Below are 24156 nucleotides of genomic sequence, written 5' to 3' on the forward strand. Positions count from 1 at the left end.
TAGTTCTGCAAATTATAATATATTGGTCAAATATTCTAATAAAATCTCTACCATTTATAATCTTGTTTTACATTCTACTTGTACTGAAATTAATTCGCTGATTACTAAATAAGTCATTATTTCTCTAGATTCAAATATAAGCCTTCACCTTTGATTTATTTATCCATTTATCAGCCAATTTACAAGTGAACAAATTACCACGAGGAGAGTATCAGTTTAAATTACAAAAAAAAAACACCAATTTGAATTGTAATTTGGGCAATTAAAAACATATTACCGAGGACTAGTTTTGTCTTGTTCCAATAGATACCCTTGCTTTAAATCCACTCTATAACATAAAATTAATAGGTAGGTCTTGCTTTAGACGGGTCATTTTAATTTGAAGTAATAAAATAAGATTTTGTAACTACTCGTATTTTATAGCTAAATATGACCACTATTGAAAAATAAGTTATCATAAACTATAACACTAGCTTCTAAAGGTACTATCCATCTGAAATTTTAGACAAAAAGTAACGGTCTGAAACAAGTAAAATCAAAAGAAATAACTCAAAATGGACGAAATCCCAAAAAAGTGACACACTTGTAGGCTGTAGCGCCGATATCACGGCCCTTGAAAATACGAGTGTTATTTACAACACCATCCCATTTCTTAAGTACACTCTTGCTTTCATCCCCCCATTTTCTCCTTTTTACTAATTTAAACTTTAAACACAATACAACAAGTATAATAATAAGGCTAATAAGCTTTGAGCCTTGTGCTTACAACCCTACTCCCCTCCAATCTCCATAACCAAAAACACCTCTCTCTTCCTCATCCAATATCATTCAACAATCCAACACTAAACAACTACCTTACTCCACACATTCTTTGTTTTCTTTCTTTTGTCACCACCACCATTTCACCATTCATCAATCATCATTCATCACTAGGTTCCGGCAGCCAGAACTCGGTACCGCCATCGTCGGTAAGAACTTGTCATTTATTTTTTCACTGTTTTATTCAAAACTTATCGAGAAACCGTCTTTCAGTTATTTTTTTGGGTTTTATTTTTTCAGCATGCACTTGGTTCAACAACCAACACCAACCCATTTGTGTCAAGTTTAAGCATTGTTCATTAAAGAGCAAATAATATGTCCCCTCCTTAGTTCACACCCTTTGACCACCATTATCACCCACACCCAACAATAAATTTCTTCATTTCATTTCATTCAACTCCATAATTTATTTTTTTTTTTTTTACCAAAACAAAAAATGGAAAAAACCCATGTAACAACATTTTATGTGATAAACTTGATTTACTTAATTTTAATGATTTTAGTAGTATCAATATCAAGTCTTTCACAAGATGGACAAGCATTATTATCACTAATATCATCAGAAAACCATACATTAAAATCATCATGGGATTCATCATCATCAACTCCATGTTCATGGAAAGGCATAACATGTTCACCACAAGAAAGAGTTATTTCACTTTCACTTCCAAACATTTTTCTAAACATTTCTTCACTTCCTAACCAACTTTCTTCTTTAACTTCTTTACAACTTCTTAACCTTTCCTCCACCAATATCTCCGGTTCCATACCGTCTTCGTTAGGCCGGTTATATCGTCTCCGTCTCCTCGACCTTTCGGAGAATAATCTTTCGGGTTTTATTCCGTCGGAACTTGGACAACTTTCTAACCTTGAGTTTCTTTATTTGAATGGGAATAAGCTTACTGGTAGGATACCAGTTCAGTTGGGTAACATGACTTCTTTGCAAGTTTTATGCTTGCAGGATAATTTGTTAAATGGGTCTATTCCTTCACAGTTAGGGTCACTGATGTCGTTACAGCAGTTTCGATTAGGCGGTAATCCGTATTTAACAGGAGAAATCCCTTCTCAGTTGGGTTTACTTACTAATCTTACTACATTTGGAGTTGCTGCAACTGGTTTATCTGGTGTTATTCCCTCAACATTTGGGAACTTGGTTAACTTGCAGACATTTGCAGTTTATGAAACTGAGATTTCCGGATCGATTCCACCTGAACTCGGTTCCTGTTCTGAGCTTACCAATATGTATTTGCATATGAATAAGCTGTCGGGTTCGATTCCTGCTCAATTGGGCATGCTTCAGAAGCTTACCAGTTTGCTTTTGTGGGGAAATTTCCTGTCAGGTTCAATTCCGAAAGAGATTTCTAACTGTTCTTCGCTCGTAGTGCTTGATTTATCAGCTAATAGTTTGTTAGGGAAAATTCCTGGTGATTTGGGGAAGCTAGTTCAGTTACAGCAACTTCATTTGTCTGATAATTCGCTATCAGGGTCGATTCCGTGGGAGTTGAGTAACTGTACTAGTCTTATCACCCTGCAACTTGATAAGAATCAACTGTCAGGTTCAATTCCATGGCAAATTGGTAATTTGAAGTCTTTACAGAGCTTAATCTTGTGGGGGAATTCGGTTTCCGGGACTATCCCACCTGCTTTTGGGAAGTGCAGCGAGCTATCGACACTTGATTTGTCGAGAAACAAGCTCACTGGGACAATTCCAGATGATATTTTTGGTTTGACCAAGCTTAGCAAGCTTTTGTTGCTAGGAAATTCGTTCACTGGCGGGCTTTCTCCAAAAGTCGCTGATTGTCAGTCCTTGGTGAGATTAAGGCTGGGAGAAAACCAATTATCCGGGCACATTCCGAGGGAAATAGGGCAGTTGCAAAACCTCGTGTTTCTCGACTTGTATATGAATCATTTTTCTGGCAGCCTTCCTCATGAAATTGGTAATATAACAGTCTTAGAGCTACTGGATGTGCACAATAATCATCTTACAGGCGAGATCCCGTCTCAACTGGGGAAACTTGTGAATCTTGAGCAACTTGATCTTAGCCAAAATAGCTTCTCAGGACAAATTCCTCAGAGTTTCGGGAATTTCAGCTACCTGAATAAACTCATTCTAAACAACAATATGTTATCAGGGCCTATTCCGAAATCCATCAGAAACCTGCAGAAACTTACACTTCTTGATTTAAGCTCCAATATATTTTCTGGGGTAGTTCCACCTGAAATTGGCTTCTTGACTAGCTTAACCATTAGTTTGGATTTGAGCAATAATGGTTTAACAGGTCAAATCCCAGAATCCATGTCGAGTTTGACTCAACTTCAGTCACTTGACCTTTCTCACAACATGCTTTCAGGGAAGATTGTTGTCCTTGGTCTTATGACAAGCCTCACCTCTTTAAATGTCTCCTACAATAATTTCTCAGGGCCGATTCCTGTCACGCCTTTTTTTAAGACCTTAACTTCCAATTCGTTCCTTAAGACGAACTTATGCCCGTCTGAGGATGGGTCGACCTGCTCATCGGGTCCATCCAAGAGAAACGGGTTAAAGTCTGCTAAAACAGTTACTTATGTAATTGTGATATTAGCAGCTCTTACTATGGTACTTGTACTATTATGGATAGTTCTTTCACGAAATCGAAGGTATATAGGAGGCAAACCTGGTGGAGTTTCAAAGGGCACTGATGATTTCTCCTATCCATGGACTTTCATTCCTTTTCAAAAACCCGGCTTTACTATCGACAACATATTAGATTGTTTGAAAGATGAGAATATCATCGGAAAAGGATGTTCTGGAGTTGTCTATAAGGCTGACATGCCTAATGGGGAGTTGATTGCTGTCAAAAAGCTATGGAAAACAAAGAAGGAAGACGAGATAGTGGACTCTTTTTCTGCAGAAATCCAAATTCTAGGGCACATTCGACATAGGAATATAGTCAAGCTTTTAGGCTATTGTTCTAACAAGAGTACAAAGCTTCTCCTGTACAATTTTATACCAAATGGAAACTTGCAGCAATTGTTGGAAAATAACAGGAATTTGGATTGGGAAATTAGGTATAAGATCGCGGTTGGATCAGCTCAAGGACTTGCTTACCTTCACCACGATTGTGTGCCTCCGATTATCCACAGAGATGTCAAGTGCAATAACATACTTCTGGATTCAAAATGTGAAGCTTATCTTGCAGATTTTGGATTGGCAAAGCTTATGCATTCTCCAAATTATCACCATGCTATCTCCAGAGTTGCAGGTTCCTATGGCTACATAGCTCCAGGCAAGTTTCCATTTTGCCTTAAAAATTTGTTATTAGCTTTCGTATATAGCGGTATAAAGTAAAACGGCTCACTAAACTGTCTGCCCTTTTATGCAATCTGTGAAGTAGCATTCGTCTGCAGCATTCATCGTGGGTGTTATGGTACTTTGGAAAGCAATGACTCTAACATTAGCTGTTTTTCGTTATGTCTAGCTAACTTATTTTGAACCCTTGAAATCTGTCATTGATACCTTTTTAACCATATCTTGCAGAGTACGGTTACACGATGAACATAACAGAAAAGAGTGACGTGTACAGTTACGGAGTAGTCCTGCTGGAAATCTTAAGCGGGCGAAATGCAATAGAGAATAAAATGGGAGACGGGCTTCACATTGTAGAATGGGTGAAAAGGAAAATGGGAAGCTTCGAGCCTGCCATTTCAGTGTTGGATGCAAAACTTCAAGGTCTTCCTGATCAAATGGTCCAAGAGATGCTTCAAACGTTGGGCATCGCGATGTTCTGTGTGAACTCGGCACCATCAGAGAGGCCAACCATGAAAGAAGTTGTGGCATTACTGATGGAAGTGAAGAGCCCACCTGAAGAATGGGGGAAAACTTCTCAACCTCTTATAAAACAGCCTCCTAGTCAAAGCTGAGTATTACTCAGTATCTGATTTTTCGCATTTTCTTGTGTTTTTTATTTAGATTAGGATGATTAATTGCTGTCATTTCCCATTTATCAGAGATTTCTAAAGTTCAGAAAATAGCTAGGAATTTAGGCTGTTAGTCTAGGAAGTAGATCAGGGAAGTGGAAGTTAGTCCTTCTGTTTAAGTTCAGAAAGGGTGGCAGTAGTAAATCATCTGTACAGCTTGTTAGGAAAAATAATGTTTCAAATCCCTTATCTATGCTCTTCTGCATCTCACCTTGAACAGGTTTTCTACATGAATCAGCATGCATGTATGACCTCTGTTAGTTGGCCTGAGGAGTCGGTACATATCGAATCATCAATTTGTGGCTTACTCCGTTGTTAGGGGCACGACCTGGCAAAATTGACTCGATCCGACACCCGAACTCAAGACCCGAATTGGCCCGACTCGACATGGCTCAAAATCTTGTGAACCCGATTAACCAGTTTGCCAGGTCTACTTTGCCCAGTCAAACGGGTTGGGTTTGGTACTTCGGTCGTGTCTTGAATCGGGTCATACAGGTTGGGATTAAAAGTTGAATTGATACTTGTAAAAAAGAGATGCAAGTTGCTAGAGTGAAGAAGAAAGACAAAAAGGAAAGTGGAAAATTACAAAGAGTTTTAAGGGTAGAATGTTGGGAGATTGGAGACACTTAAGAACAAAGCACGCTTAAGCCTTGATTGCTCACATGGGATTTGAATGGTCCCCTAAAAAGTGTCATTATTTGGGTCCATATCATCCCTTTTGACTGCCTTTTCCAATGCACTACATCACCACATCTAACCTAACTTAATCGTCTAACATCACCTCCATATATACAAGATTACATGACTACATCTATATGACTCCATGCTTAGATGCTACATTGCTACGTCAAGTGTTTAATTCCCCTGGACAAATCGGTGGAGCTAGGGGGATAGCAGCGGCGCTGACAGTTGGAAATTTCAAAGTTTTTAGTTAAAATTTTCCAAATTTTTTTCAAATTTTCCTAAAATTATTACCCGTTAAATCTCCACCTGGTTCAAATATCATTTCCGCCACGCTCTGGATTAACCTGGACCCTGGTATACATACCTAGCAACTGGATACCATAACATCCTAAGGTGGATAACATTTAACACATGGTAAGTTGACTAAGATCACTTATTCAATTGATAAGGTTGTTGAAATGGTGTATCCATGTATGTGTGCCTAAGGATGTTTTTCGTTGTAGCCCATGAGAAACGAATCAAAAGATATATTCTAGCACTAACTAATCAACCGGATATATGAGTTGCTTTCAATCCTTTCACACTTACAGCTAACAATAAGAATTTGTATAAACGTAACTGAATTTTCATTTCGATAGCCTTTGAAGCATTTGCAAGAAGACAGTAGCACAATGAGGCCAAGCTGTGCCCTTTGTTCTTAGGTAACTAACAAACCAACCATAGTCATCCCCTCTTAAACCAACAAGTTGTGGCCTATGTTCGATCACAAATTCTCATTATAGACGGACACTATCCGTCTATACGTATAGACGGATACCATTTCCCCTCACAAAATACCCATTTGCCATAAAGTGGGAAGACATGTAGAAGTGCCCACTTGTCCCCTACCCATTTTATTAAGTCTTTCTTACCCGTCATTCGCATTTCTACCCGTCTATACCAAGACCTATTGATGTTCGATTTCTGTTATTATGTAAACTCGGACTTTCCCTTGTGTTAGCATGACCCACTGGTCCCTAAATTTCGTAATTTCCATTATCTCTTGCTCCCTTGAGACTTTGAACATGTAGTATAAGACAAGGAGGTAAGTGTTATGTTGCCAAAATAATAAGCATGAGATAGTGTATGGTATGGTATGTATGTATAATGTATGTATACTTTGATAGCGTATGGGCATCACATGGTTGAAAGCTACGACTCGTATTTTATTTATGTAAATTCATTGTAAAAAAAAAAATTGTTGTACTATTTTTTTTTTTTTTTTTTGAAAACCCTACAAGGGCCTAAATCATATTAATAAAATCAATCGTCACACAATTAGCCATGTTGTGAGGTAGGACTTCGTCCCAGATCCTTCTTCCTAGCTGCCATGGCCACGCGTGAGCTAACTCGTGAGCCACCCCATTAAAAGTACGCCTAGTAAACAAAAATTTAACAGACTCAAAAGAAGAACATAAATCATAAATGTCGTCATAGACTAGGAAAATATCATTGCTGCCTATTCTAGTCATCTTCAATTCAAATCTCCGTCGGACAGTCACTTTTGATTTCCACTTTTGTTAAACCGTCCCTCTTCGCTTCAGTCACTCCCAAAAGAATTGCTTCCGCTTCGAGGACTTGAGGTTCCCGGACTTCTTGCCTTTGCACCATCACTCCCACCTCACTTTCCCCTCATCGTCCCTACACACAGCCCCCAATCCCATGCCCATTGCTGTCACCATTCCCGCATCAACATTTCCACTCTTGCCTCAGTCTTTTCCACCCACTAACTACCGCATTCCTTTCACTATTCATCCCCTGACTCGACTCCACACCCCTTATTTCCTCAATAAGCTCTCTTACTCTCCTCAACACGCCCCCTCACATTCACCCTTATACCCTCAAAGATCTCTGTTTCTAGTTTCCCAAATTGCGCAACACCCAGTCATTAATATCACACATTCTTCCATACTCGACTCCTTCATAACTGCCTCACCCCACTTCCTCGCCTGCTCAAAACCGACTTCCTTCATTATCTTCATTCCCAGCCCATCCCACACCCCCTACCCATCCACAATCCCGAACAACATGGAGACAAGTCTCCACATCGCATAAGCAAATTGGACAACCATCAGCTACTCTATTAAGTCTACGGGATAAATTTCGTTTGGTAGCTATAGCGTTATTACATAGTTGCAAGAAGAAAACTTTAATACGGGGGAGAACGGGCACCTTCCATAACTTATTCCAGAGCCATTTTTCGCGAGAAAAATGCGACTGCTCCACTAACTCATCTCCATCCCGAGCAAGTGCCCAACACACCGTCCTGACCGTATAGCTACCTTCCTTCATCAAATCCCAACACCACTCGTCCGAAGGTCTGTTATCACTAAGTCGTATGTTCATCACGCGGTCAGCCTCAAAGGATAAAAATTGTTTATTTACCTCCTCACGGTTCCACCTCATCTCACCTGGTAGTATAAGAATATAAGATCATCCTTGTTATGTTGGTAAAGTTTAAATGACGTGCCTACCTTATTAGAGGATATTGAATAAACATAAATTTTTGTGGTTTTGGTATTATGATCATTCAAACATAGATGTTGATTTTTATACAAAATACCTAAGCTTGTTTAAAATGTTCTTGAACATATTTAGATTTTGTTTAAGATATATAATAGTCATATAATTGTTGACTTTTAGACAAATGTTTTGACCTCTTAAGTAAAGAACAATTTTTAACATAGATTGATCATAACTACAATTGGTTGCAATGGCGAAGCTAGGAATTCAGTCCAGCGGGGGTGAAAGGGTAGTGTTCTAAGAAAAACTTGAATTTTTTTGGAAAATTTTAACTAAAAAACTTTGAAATTTTCGAGCGCCACGCCTCTGCTAGTCCCCCTAGCTCCACCACTAATCGTTTCTATACATCTGTTTCTCATGTATTAACGTAGAGTTGTGGACATGTAATTACTCATTAGAGTTTACGGTAATTGTCAACCATGATTATTTTGATCGACAAGAACAAAATTATTTTGATCGACAAGAACAAAATCAATACTAAAGTATGGAATATTAGGGGTTCAATAAATCAGCTCTCACCTACTCCCTCCATTCAACTCCACTTTGCAAGTTTCTCTTTTGCGCACTATTCACAAGCGGACATTCAACTTCAATTTTCTCTCGATACATAAGTGAAAATATATTCATGTGGGATCTTATCTGATTCGTCTTTAAGAGTACATTAAAAATATCTAACTTTAATAATTTTTGCAAATACACAGCTAATGATATTTATCGCCTAAAAAATGCGTTGGCAAACGTGATAAAGCAAACTTGCAAAGTGGAGTTGAATGGAGGGAGTACAACATAAATAAGCTTATTTGAAAAAAAAAGGCTCTAATCTCGATGAAGTCATGAAGTAGATCCATTGTAAATTTGTAATGTCACATCATTTTTGAGTTACGACTTTGTCAACTTCGGCCCACCTCGATGGGCTTAGTTTGGTACTGTCATGACTATTTGGGCCGATCAAGTAATGATTAAATGAAGGCTAAAATCCAAATACATACGGAGTATTCGGGTAAGATTATTGGTACAAGACTTTGAAAAGTCTTCCGTCAAGACTTACTCAAAACTATCAATAATCTAACAAAATCTTAACAAAGTTTTAAGTTGAGTCTTGGATTTCTAAGACTCGACTTACTCTTGTAGAGTCTTGACACAATTTACCAAGCATTTCTTCCAATTAATGTGAATGTGGGAATTTGATAATCCACGAGGATTTTTCAAACACATGGAGTCGCCACCAAATTTAAGGAAATTTGGAAACCGTTTTAGAGAAAATAGATTTGTGTGAAAGTACGTGTTGGGAAGCTCATTCAAACACACAACCCCGTCCGTTGTAAAAAACGTCCTCTACTAAGTCAAACAATGGCCAATTTAATTGAACTAGTATTTGTCGATATGCATCCATTCATATTAAACTATAACATGTGACAGTCATTCTATGTCATGTTAAATGCAAAAATGACTTTAATTGTCCAAGTTATTTTAGCATGTGCGCTCGTTAGCTATTCTAACAAACAAACAAACAAACAAAGATGAGAGAAAGAAACTACTTACTCAAGAAGCGCTGCAAACAACATAGGTTAGATTACAATAACAATTGCAATAAAAACCAATAAGCAAACAAGGCATTATCAAACACCAAAGCAACGAAACAAAGGGCCTCTAGGCCGAATGCGATACACGGCCAAACGTGGCCACCAAGGGTGCATACAAGGCCTATTCTAGCTCAAGTCGGGTTTCAAACAAGTGACATGAAACGATATAATCACATGCGAATGGAAAGAAGCAAACATGCATCCAAATCAAACAATTGTTTCACAAACAAAGGCATATGATTAAAACAAACAAAAGGACTAAACTTAGACCTTAAAACAGCCTAGGAAGACATTCCATATGACTCCAAATGTGACACAAATCTTCCAAGCAAACAAACGCGACGATAATTGAATAAACATGCTGCTAACGGTTCCAATTAAATCACAGTTAAAACAATTAAATCTAAATATGCTTATCTAATCATGTTAATCATACATAAGTTAGACTAATTCTTAGTCTAGAAATTCGAGCCATATGAGACAAACACACGACATACATGTGAAACAATAAAATCGACACAAACAATTCTAATTCATGCGATTTTGTGAAATTCTAATTAATTAATTAAACTAACATGTGAATAAGCAACTAAATTAAATCATACAAACATGCATAATCTAATTTAAGCAAGCAAACTTTATGTTCAAACCAACATCTCATAAACCATGTTAAAATATGAATTAAACTAAACAATTTCATTATTTAATTCAATTAATCATAAATTAACAATAAGCAAAACAAAGATGCAAATTTTAATTATAAACATACTAATTAGACATAAAAAGCGTGTTATAACTTTAGATTTAAATCATGAACATTAAATTAAACATAGATCTAAACATACGAGAATAAATCTAGCATAATTAACGATAAACATGAAAACAATTCATATAACAATGCAAATCGTCTAAATTCCTAACATGAAAAAATCCACACAAATAATGGCCATCCATCATACTTAATCCCATCCTCCACCATAATTATCAACAACAACAATAATATCACATAAATAACATAATTAATACGATAAAAGCGATAATTAATGAAACAAATTGTATTAAGAAGGAAATGAATGTTTTTGGCACCCTCAGCTTACATGTATCTCTGATGATGCTCCACGAACGTCGTGATGCAAGGTTCTTGGTACGTCTACGACGTTTTTTAAATCAATCGAAATCAAACTCAAACAACAAACATGTTTCACGTGTTTAAATCGATTTTTGCAGTAATTTCAAACGATCACCACGACTTCAATACTCAATGATTTTTCAATGATTTTTTGGAATCCTCAAACTCCAAAGTTTCAAACTTTAGCAAAAATTCAGACTCGAATTGCTTTTAAAACGATTAAAAACAACGAAGAATAAGACTGGACAGAACGCGAGCAGGGGTAAAGAATTGAGCAAATTAATGCTCTAAACGTTATATATGCTGTTGTATGAAGGCACTAATCAATCAAGGGCACTACCTATATTGTGTATGTTAAATTTGGTGAATTGTAATGGTCTTTTGATGGGGTTTTGAAGGTGTTTCTAGAAGGGGCAGCAAGGTGCTCTGTTTTCTGGGTTTATACGATTTGAAGGTTGAAGATGAAGGTTGGCTGCGTTTTCTCGAGTTGTGAGGCTATGGTTCCATTAGTCTTGCATTAGGTGAGCATTAGGTATGCATTAGATGTTAATGGAGGGAGATGAGGGAAGCTTATATAGGCTAGGGCACTAGGTTTAGAAGGTTTAAAGAATAGGAAAGCGATATAACTCGGTTTAGGAAACTCGAGTTTCTCTATCTTGTTTGGACTATTTCCATATCTTATTTGGCTGACAATGGAAGTATAGGATATATGGGATATTGGTTTCTTAATGGGTAAGATATGTGAAGTCGGTGTGGGTGCTTGGAGCTCAAGAAACGAGTTCCAATGGCTCGCCAAAACAGAGCACGCAAGGGAGGGCTACGGGTTTGCTTTATTTGGGTTCGTGGAGGCTCGAGTTATGGCTAGCTAGGCTGGATTATGGGCTAGAGTCAGTGGGCTAGGTTTAGGGCTCAAAAGTGCCTTTAAATTTGTGCCAAACATGGCCCAAACTTCCTTCAAAATCGCTTCACAAATCGCATTGAAACGGGTTTAAAAAACCGCTTTAATTACTCGAAACTTCGAAATAAATAAAACGATAAATAAAAACCGTCACAAAAAACACATTTTTTATTTTCCCAATCAAATAAACAACTTTCGAATTAACATTCAAATTAAAACTTTCAAAACAATTTATAACGATAAATCGTAAATAAAAACTTGAAACTCGAATTAAATTAAAATCGAATGAAATAAATTCCATTTATTTCAAAAATCACTAAAACATAATAAATGAAATAAAAAACTTTTATTTCATAACGGAGGGGTGTATCACCCTATCACCCTGAAAAAAGGTGTTGGTTGGGTTGAATTTATACATCCGTTGTAAATAATAACGGATGTAAACAAGACTTTGTGTATTTCAAAACATATGTCAGTTTAAATAACTATTTAAATTAACTAAAACCGTAAACGTAATCTTCCTTGACATCCATATGACGTATCCATATCACGAGCACATCATTTGAGAATACACGTGTCCTATCGTCATCGGGTGGCTTGCGAGATTTCTGTAAATTCCAATATCGACAAATACGGGTAACTACAATTAATAATTGATGTACCAAAAAAACAATTAATAATTGACATGTGGTATCTCTTTTGTTTTTAATTTTTTTCTTTATAAGCTAAAAAAGATAAGTAAGGTAAAAAGTAGAGTATGGGGTGAATCTAATTGATAATGTATAAAGTCTGATGTGAGTCTGAGCAATATAAAAATAATAAAAGATAGTGAAAAGCTGATGTGGCAAAGTCTTAAGACCCAGAAGAGTCTGACTGATCATCTTACCCTTAATCATCGTAATATTTTGGAACTATATAACTCAAATAAAACAAAACAAAAAAAATGACATTAAAAATACAAAATATCATTGTAAAATATACTCCATATTTTCCACAATTGTTTTTTTTGGACAAAAATAAATTTAGTAGTATTATGATATATGAATGTAAATGAAAGTAAGAGAGAAAATATGGGGACACAAGTTATCACACTCTCTCCTATTTTTTTTTATGCGCATTCTAACTCTCACCCAACCTATAAGGCCTTATTCTTCTAGTCTTAACTAGTGTAGTTCTCGTACTATAGTACGATATTTATTAGATTGGAGTATGATTATTTGTATAAATCGACTGTACTTTTAATTTAATGTTATAGTGTACTAAGCATAATATTATTAAGAGATAGAAAAAAAAGTTTACTTACCATCAAAGAACACATTAAATTACGTTGTTTTTGTCTTAAATTGTTAATAATATCTTATAATGTTAAATCATTACATGCATCTAATTTAGTACATTAATAATACATTAAATAAGATATCAGATCTCTAAATAAAACGCGTATTAATCTTATAAAATAAACCGGTAAAAAACGATATACTACGGATGTTAAAAGACGTTTACAAATTATTAAATTACATTTTCACTTCTTTTTTCCAATTAATATAGCTAATTAGTGGTGGTGTAAATTCACAATAGCCTACCATCATTAATTTGGTGAGAATGAGAAGATTTGAGCGGTAGAATACAATAGTGGGTCCCTACAGCTTGAGCGTAATATTAGAAAGCAATATACCGTATAATTTGCAACTTGAGCGCAATATTCATGTTGAGCGGGATTTTCCTACGTATGTTAATCTTTTAGTATATAGGGGATAAAGGGGGATTGATATGTTGTAAAGATTGCATAATATATTAGGAGTAATTAAATGATATGATGTTATTTTTTCGGATTTTATCTCTGATGAATTGGTATAAGATATTGTATATTGTGGGTAATTTATTGTGATTCGAGATATTGTGATTTGAGATTTTCGAAATAATATTGTTAGCATTGCATAGTTTGAGGGGCAAATTATAGTTTGTTTCCCTATAAGATTGTATAATTAGAAAAGTCAAAGCATAATTTATTTCCATGTATAAGATTTCAAGAATTATCACGTTATAATTTTAGTAATGATGCCAAATCAATGCAAAATCAATTAGCTTAAGTCGAGGGTCCAACTTAGAACGTGCTTTGTGCTGTTTACAATCCATAAGACAGGCCCATCAAAGTGGGAAAACACTTAGGCGGGAAAATACTAAGAGAATTTTATTCTCTTAGTAGTAGGGGGATTTCAGCTCATTTCAGTTCAGTTCAACTTCATTTAATTCAGTTTAACTCTTCATTTCACAAATTAACTCTTAGATCAATTCAGCTCCAATAAGTTCAGTTCAGTTCAGTTAAGATAGTTTCAATACAAGAGAACGATACCTATGACCCTATTCTTTCTGACTTTTTAAAGCTGAACTGAACTGAATGGAACGTAGTCGAACTAAACTGAATTGAACTTAATAGAGCTGAATGAACTGAACCGAATTGAAATGAACTGAACTAAGTTGATTGGAGCTGAGCTAAACTAAAATAATAATAATAATAATAAATAATAATTATAAAAAATAAAAAAAATTATAAAAAATAAAAAAAATTATAAAAAATAAAAATAATAATTAATAATAATTATAATATAATAATAATAATAATAATAATAATGACTATTATTACTATAAGAAGAAGACGAACATTACTACTATTAATAATAATATTAATAATCATAATTATACTAATGTCTAATAGACGACATGCTAGACATTGGAAAAATGGTTGGATGAGAGTTAGTATTGCTGCAACCTGCTACTATATATGGGATGAGAGGAACTCTCGAGTTTTCAAAGGCCTTGAACGAACTGCTGAACAGCTATTGCATGTTATTAGAGTCACTGTTAATAGTCGCGTTTTAAGCAAAATCTCTTGCTTACAATATGAGATGGCTGCTGGAAGACTAAATCTCATGTAGATTTAGTTTAGCCTTAGGGATATTGTTTTGTTTGGAACCTTGTCCTTTTTATTTCCCTTGATGGATGAATAAAATGGACTATAATTCCTTGCAAAAAAAAAAAAATTATACTAATTTGACTTATTAGCTAGGTAGCCGCCACCACAAATCATAAATCACCATCAATCTAAATTAGGTGCAAGAATGAAGCAACATTTTGCTATATTGTTGTTCAAAGCCTAGCTTGTATATCACCATCAATTTCATTATCATATTAATAATAATATTTTTCTAATTTGAGCGATTAGGTAGCCACCACGAACCACCATCAATCTTAATTTAATTAATTAAATAAATAAATATCAACAAACCCTAATTTCATCTTTAACAAACAAATAAAATTTGATTAATTAATTAAACTAAACAAATAATATTAATAATTGATAAAAAATTAAATTACTTTATTAGTATTCATCTTTTAAGTCATTTGAGCAATTGGATTAAGTTTGAGGGAAAATGTTGATTTAAGAGTTTATTTGGTCCGATTTTGGGTCAAAATGGTACAAAATGGAACGTTTATGAAAAAATGCATGTGAAAGAGTAAAGTTTGTATATGAAAAACAATTATGTATTAATATTAAAATAATAAGATTAGCAATAGTAATATTATTAAGAATAATAATATTAAAATTAATAATAACAATGTTATTAATTATTATTAATAATTAATATTAATATTCATGATATTCATAATATTATTATTATATTAATATCAATATTATTGATTTTAATAATCATAATATTCATTATAATAACAATAAAAGGATGATTAATGAACAATCAATCAATTTTTATAATATTGATATAATAATAATATTAATATTTATAAATAAATAATATTAATTATATTAATAAAAAACTATTAAGTTTAAGATGAGTAGAACTGAAATGGGCTGCATTTTGTGGAGCTGAACTGAACTGAATGAAACTGAACTGGATAGAGTTGAGCTGGACTAAAACGAGTTGAAAATAATACAGAAAGAAAGAGGGCTTAAGTCTATAACCATATTACCCTACCTGTATTAGCATCAATCCGTATGACCTGACTTGAACAGTTGTAGGCAAAGTCCTGGACTTATGTTTGGACCAACCCAAAATGTGAACACAAATTGGGTAAAGCCCATAACGGTGATACGAAACCAAATTATCAAATCTAGGGCTCCTTTTAACCCCATAAATAAATACTCTTGACAAATCTTAAACCTCAAAAACCTACTTGTATTGTGCCGTCTCCTTGTTCCAAAAACCAAAAAACATCAAGAGCAAGATGGGAGTATACACGTTCATCTGCAAGAAATCAGGAAGTGCATGGAGCGCCAAGCAACACGATGGCGACCTAGAATGCTCTGGTGACTCCGAGCACTCTCTTCAGAATCAACTCCTTCAAACTGCCCTTAAAACCGGTGACTCTGGTTCTGTTCAGTCTTCTTTCTCTTACATCACTCCTTCATCCGCCGTTGCTCAGGTATAGCTTCGATCTGGATTTTATTTGATTTGATTTGATGATTCATATGATGTATTCTTTGTAAACTTGCATTGTTGGGTAGAATTTGGGTTAAGTTTATGGTGTTTATGTGTGATTTACTATCTGGATTTTGGTTATTTATATTCTTTAGGCATCCATAAATATATGGCCATCGAGAGGATGAGGTGTGATGTATATTATGTAGAATTTACCATTCATTAGTCATCATGTCATGTCATGTCATGTCATGTATGTGATTTTGGTAGATTGACAGATATTGTGCACAACATTTGTTTTGCGTATTTGCTGCACTGCTTAAATTTTAATTTATGCTTCTTGTTATTAGTTTGTTACTCAAACTTGTAATGTTTAGTCGGATTGATCCCAGCGCGCGTTCCGATCTATTACTACTTTGGATTGTCAAATTTTTAAGATTTGTGAGATGTATTTTAATCCAATGGGGCAATTCCTATGCTGTTGAGGTGAGATAAGTGAGCACCTACCTTCACTAGTTCGATTTAGTTTACGTATGGAGGGTATTTCAAGCCCTTGAAGGTTATACACCAACCCTTCAACCCTATATACATACTGGTTTGTACTGGTCTCAAGTGCAAGTTTGTCTCAGGTTGGAGAGTATAGGTTTTTTCAAGTATAGATAAAGTTGGTTGCATCCATTAACATAGTTTATATTATTGATTTGTGACAGGTGATCATTGGTGGTGCTGTTGCTGCTTCCTTTGTTGGTGGTGGTGGAGGTGGTGCAGCCGCTCCTTCAGGTGGAGCAGCTGCTGCTGAAGCTCCCAAGGAAGAGAAGAAGGCAGAGAAGGAAGAGAGTGAGGATGAAGACATGGGTTTCTCTCTCTTTGATTAGGCTCTTTACATGTGATGGATCCGATGGTTTCTTTTGCTTGTGCGTCTCTCAAATGTTTGTTTTTGTTTAGGTTTGCCCAAATATTATCAACTTATTTTCTCATCATAGCCTATGATTTCACAGCCTACTTTTAAATTTTTATTCCCTTCAATGTATCGGATGGAGCCTCTTATTCGTTTTGGAGTTCTATGGTGATTAAATTTCGGATTATCCAAGTACGTGGTGGGTAAATTGTTGTGTACTACTGCTACAAAGTGCAGAACCGTTGGTTACTTTTTTCATTGAATTCTCTGATTTGCACCTTGTTGTCGCAGCTGTATGTAAAGCCTGTAATGGTACTTGGGGTAACTTGGGCACTGGATTGTTCTCTTTATGGCCTCTCACTCAATTGCAGTACCTAAACAGAGTAGATTGTTAGTTACGTATGTACTTATCGAGTTATGACATGAAGTCGGGACCTTTTTTTGGAAAGCTTGATTGGATTTCTCACACACGTTCGGGAATGTACTTCCATTACTGCAATCGATCAATACTGTGATATTGCCATCTATAGTCTGCACACTGCACGTTACAGCGTTTACACATTTGTTTTCAACATTTTTAGACTTGTGCTAAAGGTCATAATTATGCCTTTTTTTAAAAAAATAAAAATAAAATAAAGGCCAACCCACAAAGTTCTCTACTCTAAAATTCAAAGGAACTTCATAATCGTCCGTATGAGATTCAACCTTTGGAAAAGGATAATTAGATTGTATTAGAGCTGGTAAACAATGACACGATACAAAATTAACTTGTTTGGGTTGAGCCTTAATGACCAATATATGTAAGTGGATTGACATGAGATCGAATGACCTATTTAATAAACGTAGTATTTAATAAACGTAGTTTATTTTAGTACGGAGTACTCTTTGCACAACATTTTTCATTTCATATCCCCTAACGAAAAAAAACCTCCAAAATTTTATTCGCTCAAAAAAAAAAAAAAAAGAATGCAACTTCTAAACTAATCAAATTTCTTGATAATTTTAATATGTAACGCATGATAAATTGATCAGTGCAAATTATTGATCAAACTACTTGATCAAATTGACATTATTTTTACAGGATGTTTTATAGAGTTTGGTTTTTTTAAATTTAGGGTTGTGGTTAATTGCAAACAACATATCAATAATGAAAACACAAAATCTTGTTTGTGACGGAGGGTATCCGTCACAAACAAGAGACGGGTACCATATTGTCTCACAAAAAAACCATAGGGGGTGAGAGAAGGAGCACATGGGGTGGGTGCCCACCTTGTCCCCTCTACCCATTTCCACTCACAAAATAACCGTCGCAAGATCCGACCCGTCACAAGGGAGACCTACTGTAATGAAAATTAGTGTTGGGTATTGGTGGCTGTCGGTGTGGATAGAGGACGACGGTTACTTGGTTGCGCGCAGTGGCGACGTCGGGATTGGGAGCTAGGGAATCGTGAGGAGTAAATAAGAGTTGGTAAGAGTGAAGGTGGCTGGGCGAGCACGCCGGTGAGGCATGTGGTTGGTAGTGGCTGGTGGTTACGACTTACGACAGGGTATCAGGTGGACGGGTGGTAGATGGGTGGCCGAAGAGTGGTGCTAGGGTGGTTCGTTGTTGCACTTGATTGCATAGTACATGGTTTTCTTTGATTTTTAGGGTTTTTCTATTTCGATGTAGTACACGGTAATCTCTACTTTGTACAGGTGATATAAGGCGATCATGGTTAGTTGGAAAGAATGGTTAATCTTATTTTTTCTTAATCCTCTATTACATAAACATATACTCCATAAACTTTTCAAATATTGACATGGCACGAAAACACGACATGAAATTGACGGGTTTGAGTTGATGCTTGATGACCCATTTATGTAAGTGAATCAACATGAACACGACATGAGAATTAATTGGGCCGGGTTTGGGTTGAAGGGTTCGTGACCCATATATACATATAACAGTAACACGAACACGAACCGGACATGATCGATCTATTTGCCAGGTCTATCACGATCCCGCTTTATCCAAAAAGGGTCTTTTATGACCTCGTATCTCCTCCTCTCTCTCTAAAAAAAAACCCTCTCTAAAAACCTAGCCTCCATTATTATTCGGGGGCTTCCATCGATCATCCATCGATGGTAAGCCCCACAAAAGCTTTCTTAAAACAACTAATATTATGCAGATCTATCTTTTTTTTCAATAATAGTCTCCCTTTTGGTGAGATCTGTTGTTCCGTTCCTTCTTTCGGGGTTTTTCCATTTTTTCGTGGGATTGTTATCAATATAATAAGTTTTAATCGACGGGGAGATTATCAGATTTGTTTCGTGGATGAATACATCAAGACGGCTACCCTCCATCAAGAAGGATGCAAAGACATCGATTATTCATAGATTCAAGAAATTTATGATTTTGGAGCGGCAGCGCCATTACCAGTATTTAGATAGTTATTTTGAATGTATTTTTACGCTAAAGAATCTTGATTTTGTCTATTTATCATTTGTTATCTTCGTTTCAGAACCTCACGCTAGTTGATTATTAATGAGATGACAATTTCAAAAAAAAAAAAAAAAAGGGTCTTTTATGCTTTCAACCAAACTAGTGACAATTGAAGAATGCGATCATCTGATCGCCTATTTTACGCTTTCAACCGTGACAATTGAATTATGCAAACTTGTTTTCTAAAATTTGGAAAAAGTCGGTTCGTAACCCCACCCCTAGTGATTGCATAACTTTGAATTATATCTGCTAACCTAGTACCTACCGACACCGTTACCCCAAGTTTTTTTTTAGTAAATAAAATTGGCAGCACTACAACGTGCCTATCTTCGTATTGTTTTCATTGACTTTGATTACTTGCTTATATCAACTTTATTAACTTCAATAAACAATCTACAGAGTATTTTGTTGATAAAGCTTGCACGCTTTTAAATCCTGACTAACAAAAATATTCACTATTAAGCTATTCAAAACATTCATAAACATGACCAAATGATGCACTAAACAGGGACATCCATTGTGAATAGTGATAGACGAGAACTTTTGAGACACAGAGCTAACATTGCTGTCATCAGTAAGTAAGATAATTCTCAGAAGAGTAACCAGAATGTTAATCATGATCGTAAAAACAATCCAAGATATTATTTACAATCACCAAAATTATTCCCAAACAAAATATTATACTCTATAGCATCATACTACTTACTCCATATTTTCGTTTACAGAGTCGGTGAAATGCGATAGTTACATTTACCAAAATCAGCACTGGTAGCTTACTATTTACATTAGTAAACAAAAACCCAAGTTCTAAGTGAATAAAGGCCATTTTACCGCGCTAATTTGTAGTTTACGAAATTTTGAAGGTAAGAAAACTAGACATGCCCAAACTAATCTATGCAGTTTCAGCATCGTCAAGTGGTAGTAAAGATGGACCAAGGAGTTGACGCTTCCTTAGCCAGTACTGCTGGAACCTCTGCCTTGCATACTCCTTGTAATCGAAGTCGATCTTATTCACATAAGCCTGTAAAACCATGTCCGATAAGGTTGAGGTATTAGAATAAATGAAAGGTAAGTTCAATTCAGAAGATTAATTCCGGATTAATTTGAAATCGGCTAACATGAACGCGTCTTACCGAGATGATGCCCCAAAGGCCCCAGAAGAGATGGTTTGCAAGTGAGTACTTCTCAACAAGTTGCAGAAAGTCTTCCACTTCACTCCCACTAGGTTCTTCTCCTGCGGTCCCATGTCAAATGGCAGTGAATCACTTTTAGTTCTCGAAAATGAAATATTAAAGTTGTATTCTTCTAGAATTTATACCTCGCTTTCTAAATCTAAATTCATTATAGTAAAAGTGTGAACTTTCTGTACTTTGCTTTACTAACTATAGACAATGGAGTAACACTTTAATCCATCAATAAATCTCAAATGTAGTCTAATGCGACAGTATAGATAGGATAGGGCACGGGAATACCATGTCCCAACTTTTTGATGTCCTCGTAATTATTAAAATTGATGACTGAAAGCAGGAAATTCAGTATGAAATATCTAGTTTACGGTAAAAAAAACACTAAAATTCCTGAATCTGTGACAAAGACGAAAGACGGTGATTGATTTGTTATCGTTTGGTTATAGGAATCTCTTGTTAGTACGTTTCCAGCTGACGAATTACGTAATTTTCATGTGTCACATCTTGCAAATGTCTAATATAGCTGCTGTAATACTTTCTGGTCAGATGTCACAACTTGCAACTACCACCAACTTTAGAATTTATACCTTCCATGATATTCAGACCAATAATTTAGATTGCAGGAAACATGACAGCTTGCAGATCGACTAACCTGATGAGCTCAAATAAGCATAGATGAATCTTCCGCGCTCCTCTTGATCTGGTATAACAAACAAATGAACATGTTAGACTCTGAAATCACAGTTACGATAACAAATGAAGTATTTTGATAGGCAAATCTTCATAAACTAACCTGGGTATTTGCTGTAATCGAGTATATGAGGAGTATCAGAATGATAATTGGCAGCCATTTCACAAAAGTGATTAGCAAGGTCATAAGCAACAGGGTTATAGCTTGAGTACTCGTAGTCCTGCACAAAATTTACAAATCAGATCCAACTGTTACATGCATTACATAAATCATACCAGGAGAAGTTCGAGTTTTTGCTTACAATAAGTGTGATTGCTTTAGTTTCCTCATCCATCATTATGTTTCCATACTGAAGGTCATTATGACAAAACCCGATCTCTTGATCATCCAGTGTCAGCTCTTTTTCAATCTCCTGGATTTCGTCATCTAGACGGTCTAGTCCAAACACCTTGATATCAGTTTCTGAACATAAGTTCTTAGCCTTCCTCAACCAACGCCTACATGTCAGGAAAATTGATAAGACAATCGGAAATCTCAGAAAGTTAACAAATCATCTGGTCATTTTCTCAAGGAATCAGTACCTTAGTCTGCTCCACAAGACAGCAGTTTTTGCGCCAGGCATGTTAAGGCTGTGAAATTCCTTCATTTTAGATGCTATTAAAGCTGATATTTCTGGGTCACGCAAATCTTCTGCTGATAGTGTCTGATACCCACACAAATTCATCAGTCTTTTGAAAACCGGTTTTACATTAATATAACGTGAGGTCAAACCACTCAATTATAAAATCCACCAATATACCCTTGCTAGTCTCATTATTCAGAATGCCCCATGATAACATTAAGACGAGAGCGTCTCAAGAGGGAAATTCCGTAAAAAGATAGAACTCATTAAGAGATTTTAACAAACATATTCCGTATCATCTAAATATACCATTTTGTTAGCACAGTTGATAGATCAAAACTATGCAATACGTAGAAAAGATCAGTTGCATACGAAAAGCTTATAGTTCTCTTCAAATAATCGAACGAAAAGAAAAACGACAGTTACAGAAAACAGAAAAACAAGAAAGCTGTCCAACAGAAAATTACTCAAGAAGGCAACAATTATGACAAGGCAAAATTTCAGCATTAATTCATACACATTCTAACCAAATTAGGTGTATTATTTACTAATTTAGGATATGATCACAAAATGACAACTTGAAACAAGAAAGATTATGACTAATATGAACTGAATTGTTAGTTGCATACCCTGGCATGAATGAACTCCTCAACGCGACCATCAGGGAAGCGGCCAAGAAGACGAGGACCTTGACCATGGTGAGATAAGCATTCAAAGGTACGAATTTCATCATCCCGGTTGAAAAAGATGTCAACCCCATCACCATAAATTCTAACCAGAACTTTCCTATGAAGATCAGTCTTTTCAGTAAGCCAAATTATTTGAAACACTTGATTAGTCATGGCTCCACTTAATGCCTTGACTTGAATTTCAGTCGGGTTTTCGACATCTTCCCAAGTCGATGCCAATGTTACAAGAATTTGCATCAATTCTTCGGGCAATGATCCGTTTAAGAACCCGTTTGTCTTGATTGCCATTTTGTTACAGGATTGAACTTTGCAGGATAGAAATCAGAAAAATGTTTGTTGGTGTTTTTGAATTTGGATTGAATGTTATGGTACCTTGACACAAAGGGAAACAAAATATCAAGAATTGGTGATTTATATATAGAATTAAAAGGTGCAGAATATTAATAATTAGACCATATCAATATCAACTTGTATTGACCAAAGAATAACTACTTTAGTGAGCCTAACTTAAACTTGGTTCAATTGAACAAGTAAACTAGCCATATGTATATAAGAATAACAAATTGTAACAAAAGTCTCGCCCAAAAATGACGCGATCATATATATGTTGGTGACAAAATGGCCAATGTGCACCAAAGTTAGCAGCTACGGGTTATCTTGTCCTAAAAAAAATGCGAGGTGAAGTAACCTAAGTTAAGCTAAACAGAAGTCGATTCGGAAATAACCAACTAAATGGATACACAAGGATCTGATTCTGTAGTTATGATTGACAAAAAATAAATGAGAAAAACAGGCATCGACCAAAGTGGGGAGCTGAATAATTTGACTAGAAAGAACCAAAACAAAACTTTATAACAACCATTGCTTTATCTTTCATTCTTTTTCAATTCAATTTTTTAATTATACATTAAAATTGAACAACAGAATTAACAAAATTCTCCAATAACAAGAACCCATTTGGAAAAAGATACAATCTTTCAACTTTTTATTGTTCTAAAGAAATTTAAATTAAAAAAAACAATAAATTATGCTTTAAATTTCCCAAATTGAAACAATCCAAGATGATAATAACCCAGAAATGGGATGAAAAGTTTGAAATTGGAAAGAAAATCAAAAAAAAATGTTTTATATACTGAAGGTTAACTTACCAAGGAAGAAAATAATTGAAAGGATTCAGAAATGAAGAAAGTTAGTTGCATAAATGAGCGGGGATATTGGGGGATAAGGCCAATTTATGAAGGGATTTTACGTGTGAATGTCCAGCGTGTTATATTATTTTTGATTTTTTATTGTTTCCCGGTAATTTAAACATGTTACGTAACTGACACGCATTGAGTATTGAATCGCGAACAATACGAGTGACTCCTGACCGACCAATGAGCAGTGTCCATTTGCCATGTTAGAGGTTATATGCAACTCTAGTATAATTTCGTCTTATAGAACGGATCCAAAACGAGAATAATCGAAAATAACATTTTTACGAAATCACATCAAGTGACTAATCGAGTAAAATTTATTT

General features: G+C 35.4%; 3 protein-coding genes across 4 annotated transcripts; 2 read left to right on the top strand and 1 right to left on the bottom strand.

The window, feature by feature from the left end:
- Nucleotides 1-639: 639 nt before the first annotated feature.
- LOC141586915 (uncharacterized) lies at nucleotides 640-4990 on the top strand. The gene is made up of 3 exons (XM_074408323.1): nucleotides 640-968; nucleotides 1060-4085; nucleotides 4337-4990. Exons 2-3 carry the CDS (start codon nucleotides 1256-1258, stop codon nucleotides 4717-4719), a joined length of 3213 nt encoding a protein of 1070 aa, XP_074264424.1. The 5' UTR covers nucleotides 640-968; nucleotides 1060-1255; the 3' UTR covers nucleotides 4720-4990.
- A 10673-nt stretch (nucleotides 4991-15663) lies between these two features.
- Nucleotides 15664-17158, top strand: LOC141586917 (large ribosomal subunit protein P3z-like). The gene is made up of 2 exons (XM_074408324.1): nucleotides 15664-16072; nucleotides 16779-17158. Exons 1-2 carry the CDS (start codon nucleotides 15875-15877, stop codon nucleotides 16941-16943), a joined length of 363 nt encoding a protein of 120 aa, XP_074264425.1. The 5' UTR covers nucleotides 15664-15874; the 3' UTR covers nucleotides 16944-17158.
- Nucleotides 17159-20035: 2877 nt separating this feature from the next.
- Nucleotides 20036-23894, bottom strand: LOC141586918 (putative choline kinase 1). Of its 2 annotated transcripts, none has more exons than XM_074408325.1 (8): nucleotides 23786-23894; nucleotides 22578-23009; nucleotides 21908-22029; nucleotides 21628-21823; nucleotides 21429-21546; nucleotides 21288-21335; nucleotides 20582-20682; nucleotides 20036-20469 (listed from the first exon to the last, which is right to left on the bottom strand). In XM_074408325.1, the coding sequence occupies exons 2-8, from the start codon at nucleotides 22923-22925 to the stop codon at nucleotides 20341-20343; spliced, it is 1062 nt and encodes a 353-aa protein (XP_074264426.1). In that variant the 5' UTR covers nucleotides 22926-23009; nucleotides 23786-23894; the 3' UTR covers nucleotides 20036-20340. The 2 variants fall into 2 exon arrangements, with proteins under 2 accessions (XP_074264426.1, XP_074264427.1); XM_074408326.1 differs by having other exon boundaries at nucleotides 20582-20679; nucleotides 23786-23893.
- Nucleotides 23895-24156: the final 262 nt, after the last annotated feature.

This window comes from Silene latifolia, chromosome 6 (assembly GCF_048544455.1).
Source record: "Silene latifolia isolate original U9 population chromosome 6, ASM4854445v1, whole genome shotgun sequence".
NCBI lineage: Eukaryota > Viridiplantae > Streptophyta > Magnoliopsida > Caryophyllales > Caryophyllaceae > Silene > Silene latifolia.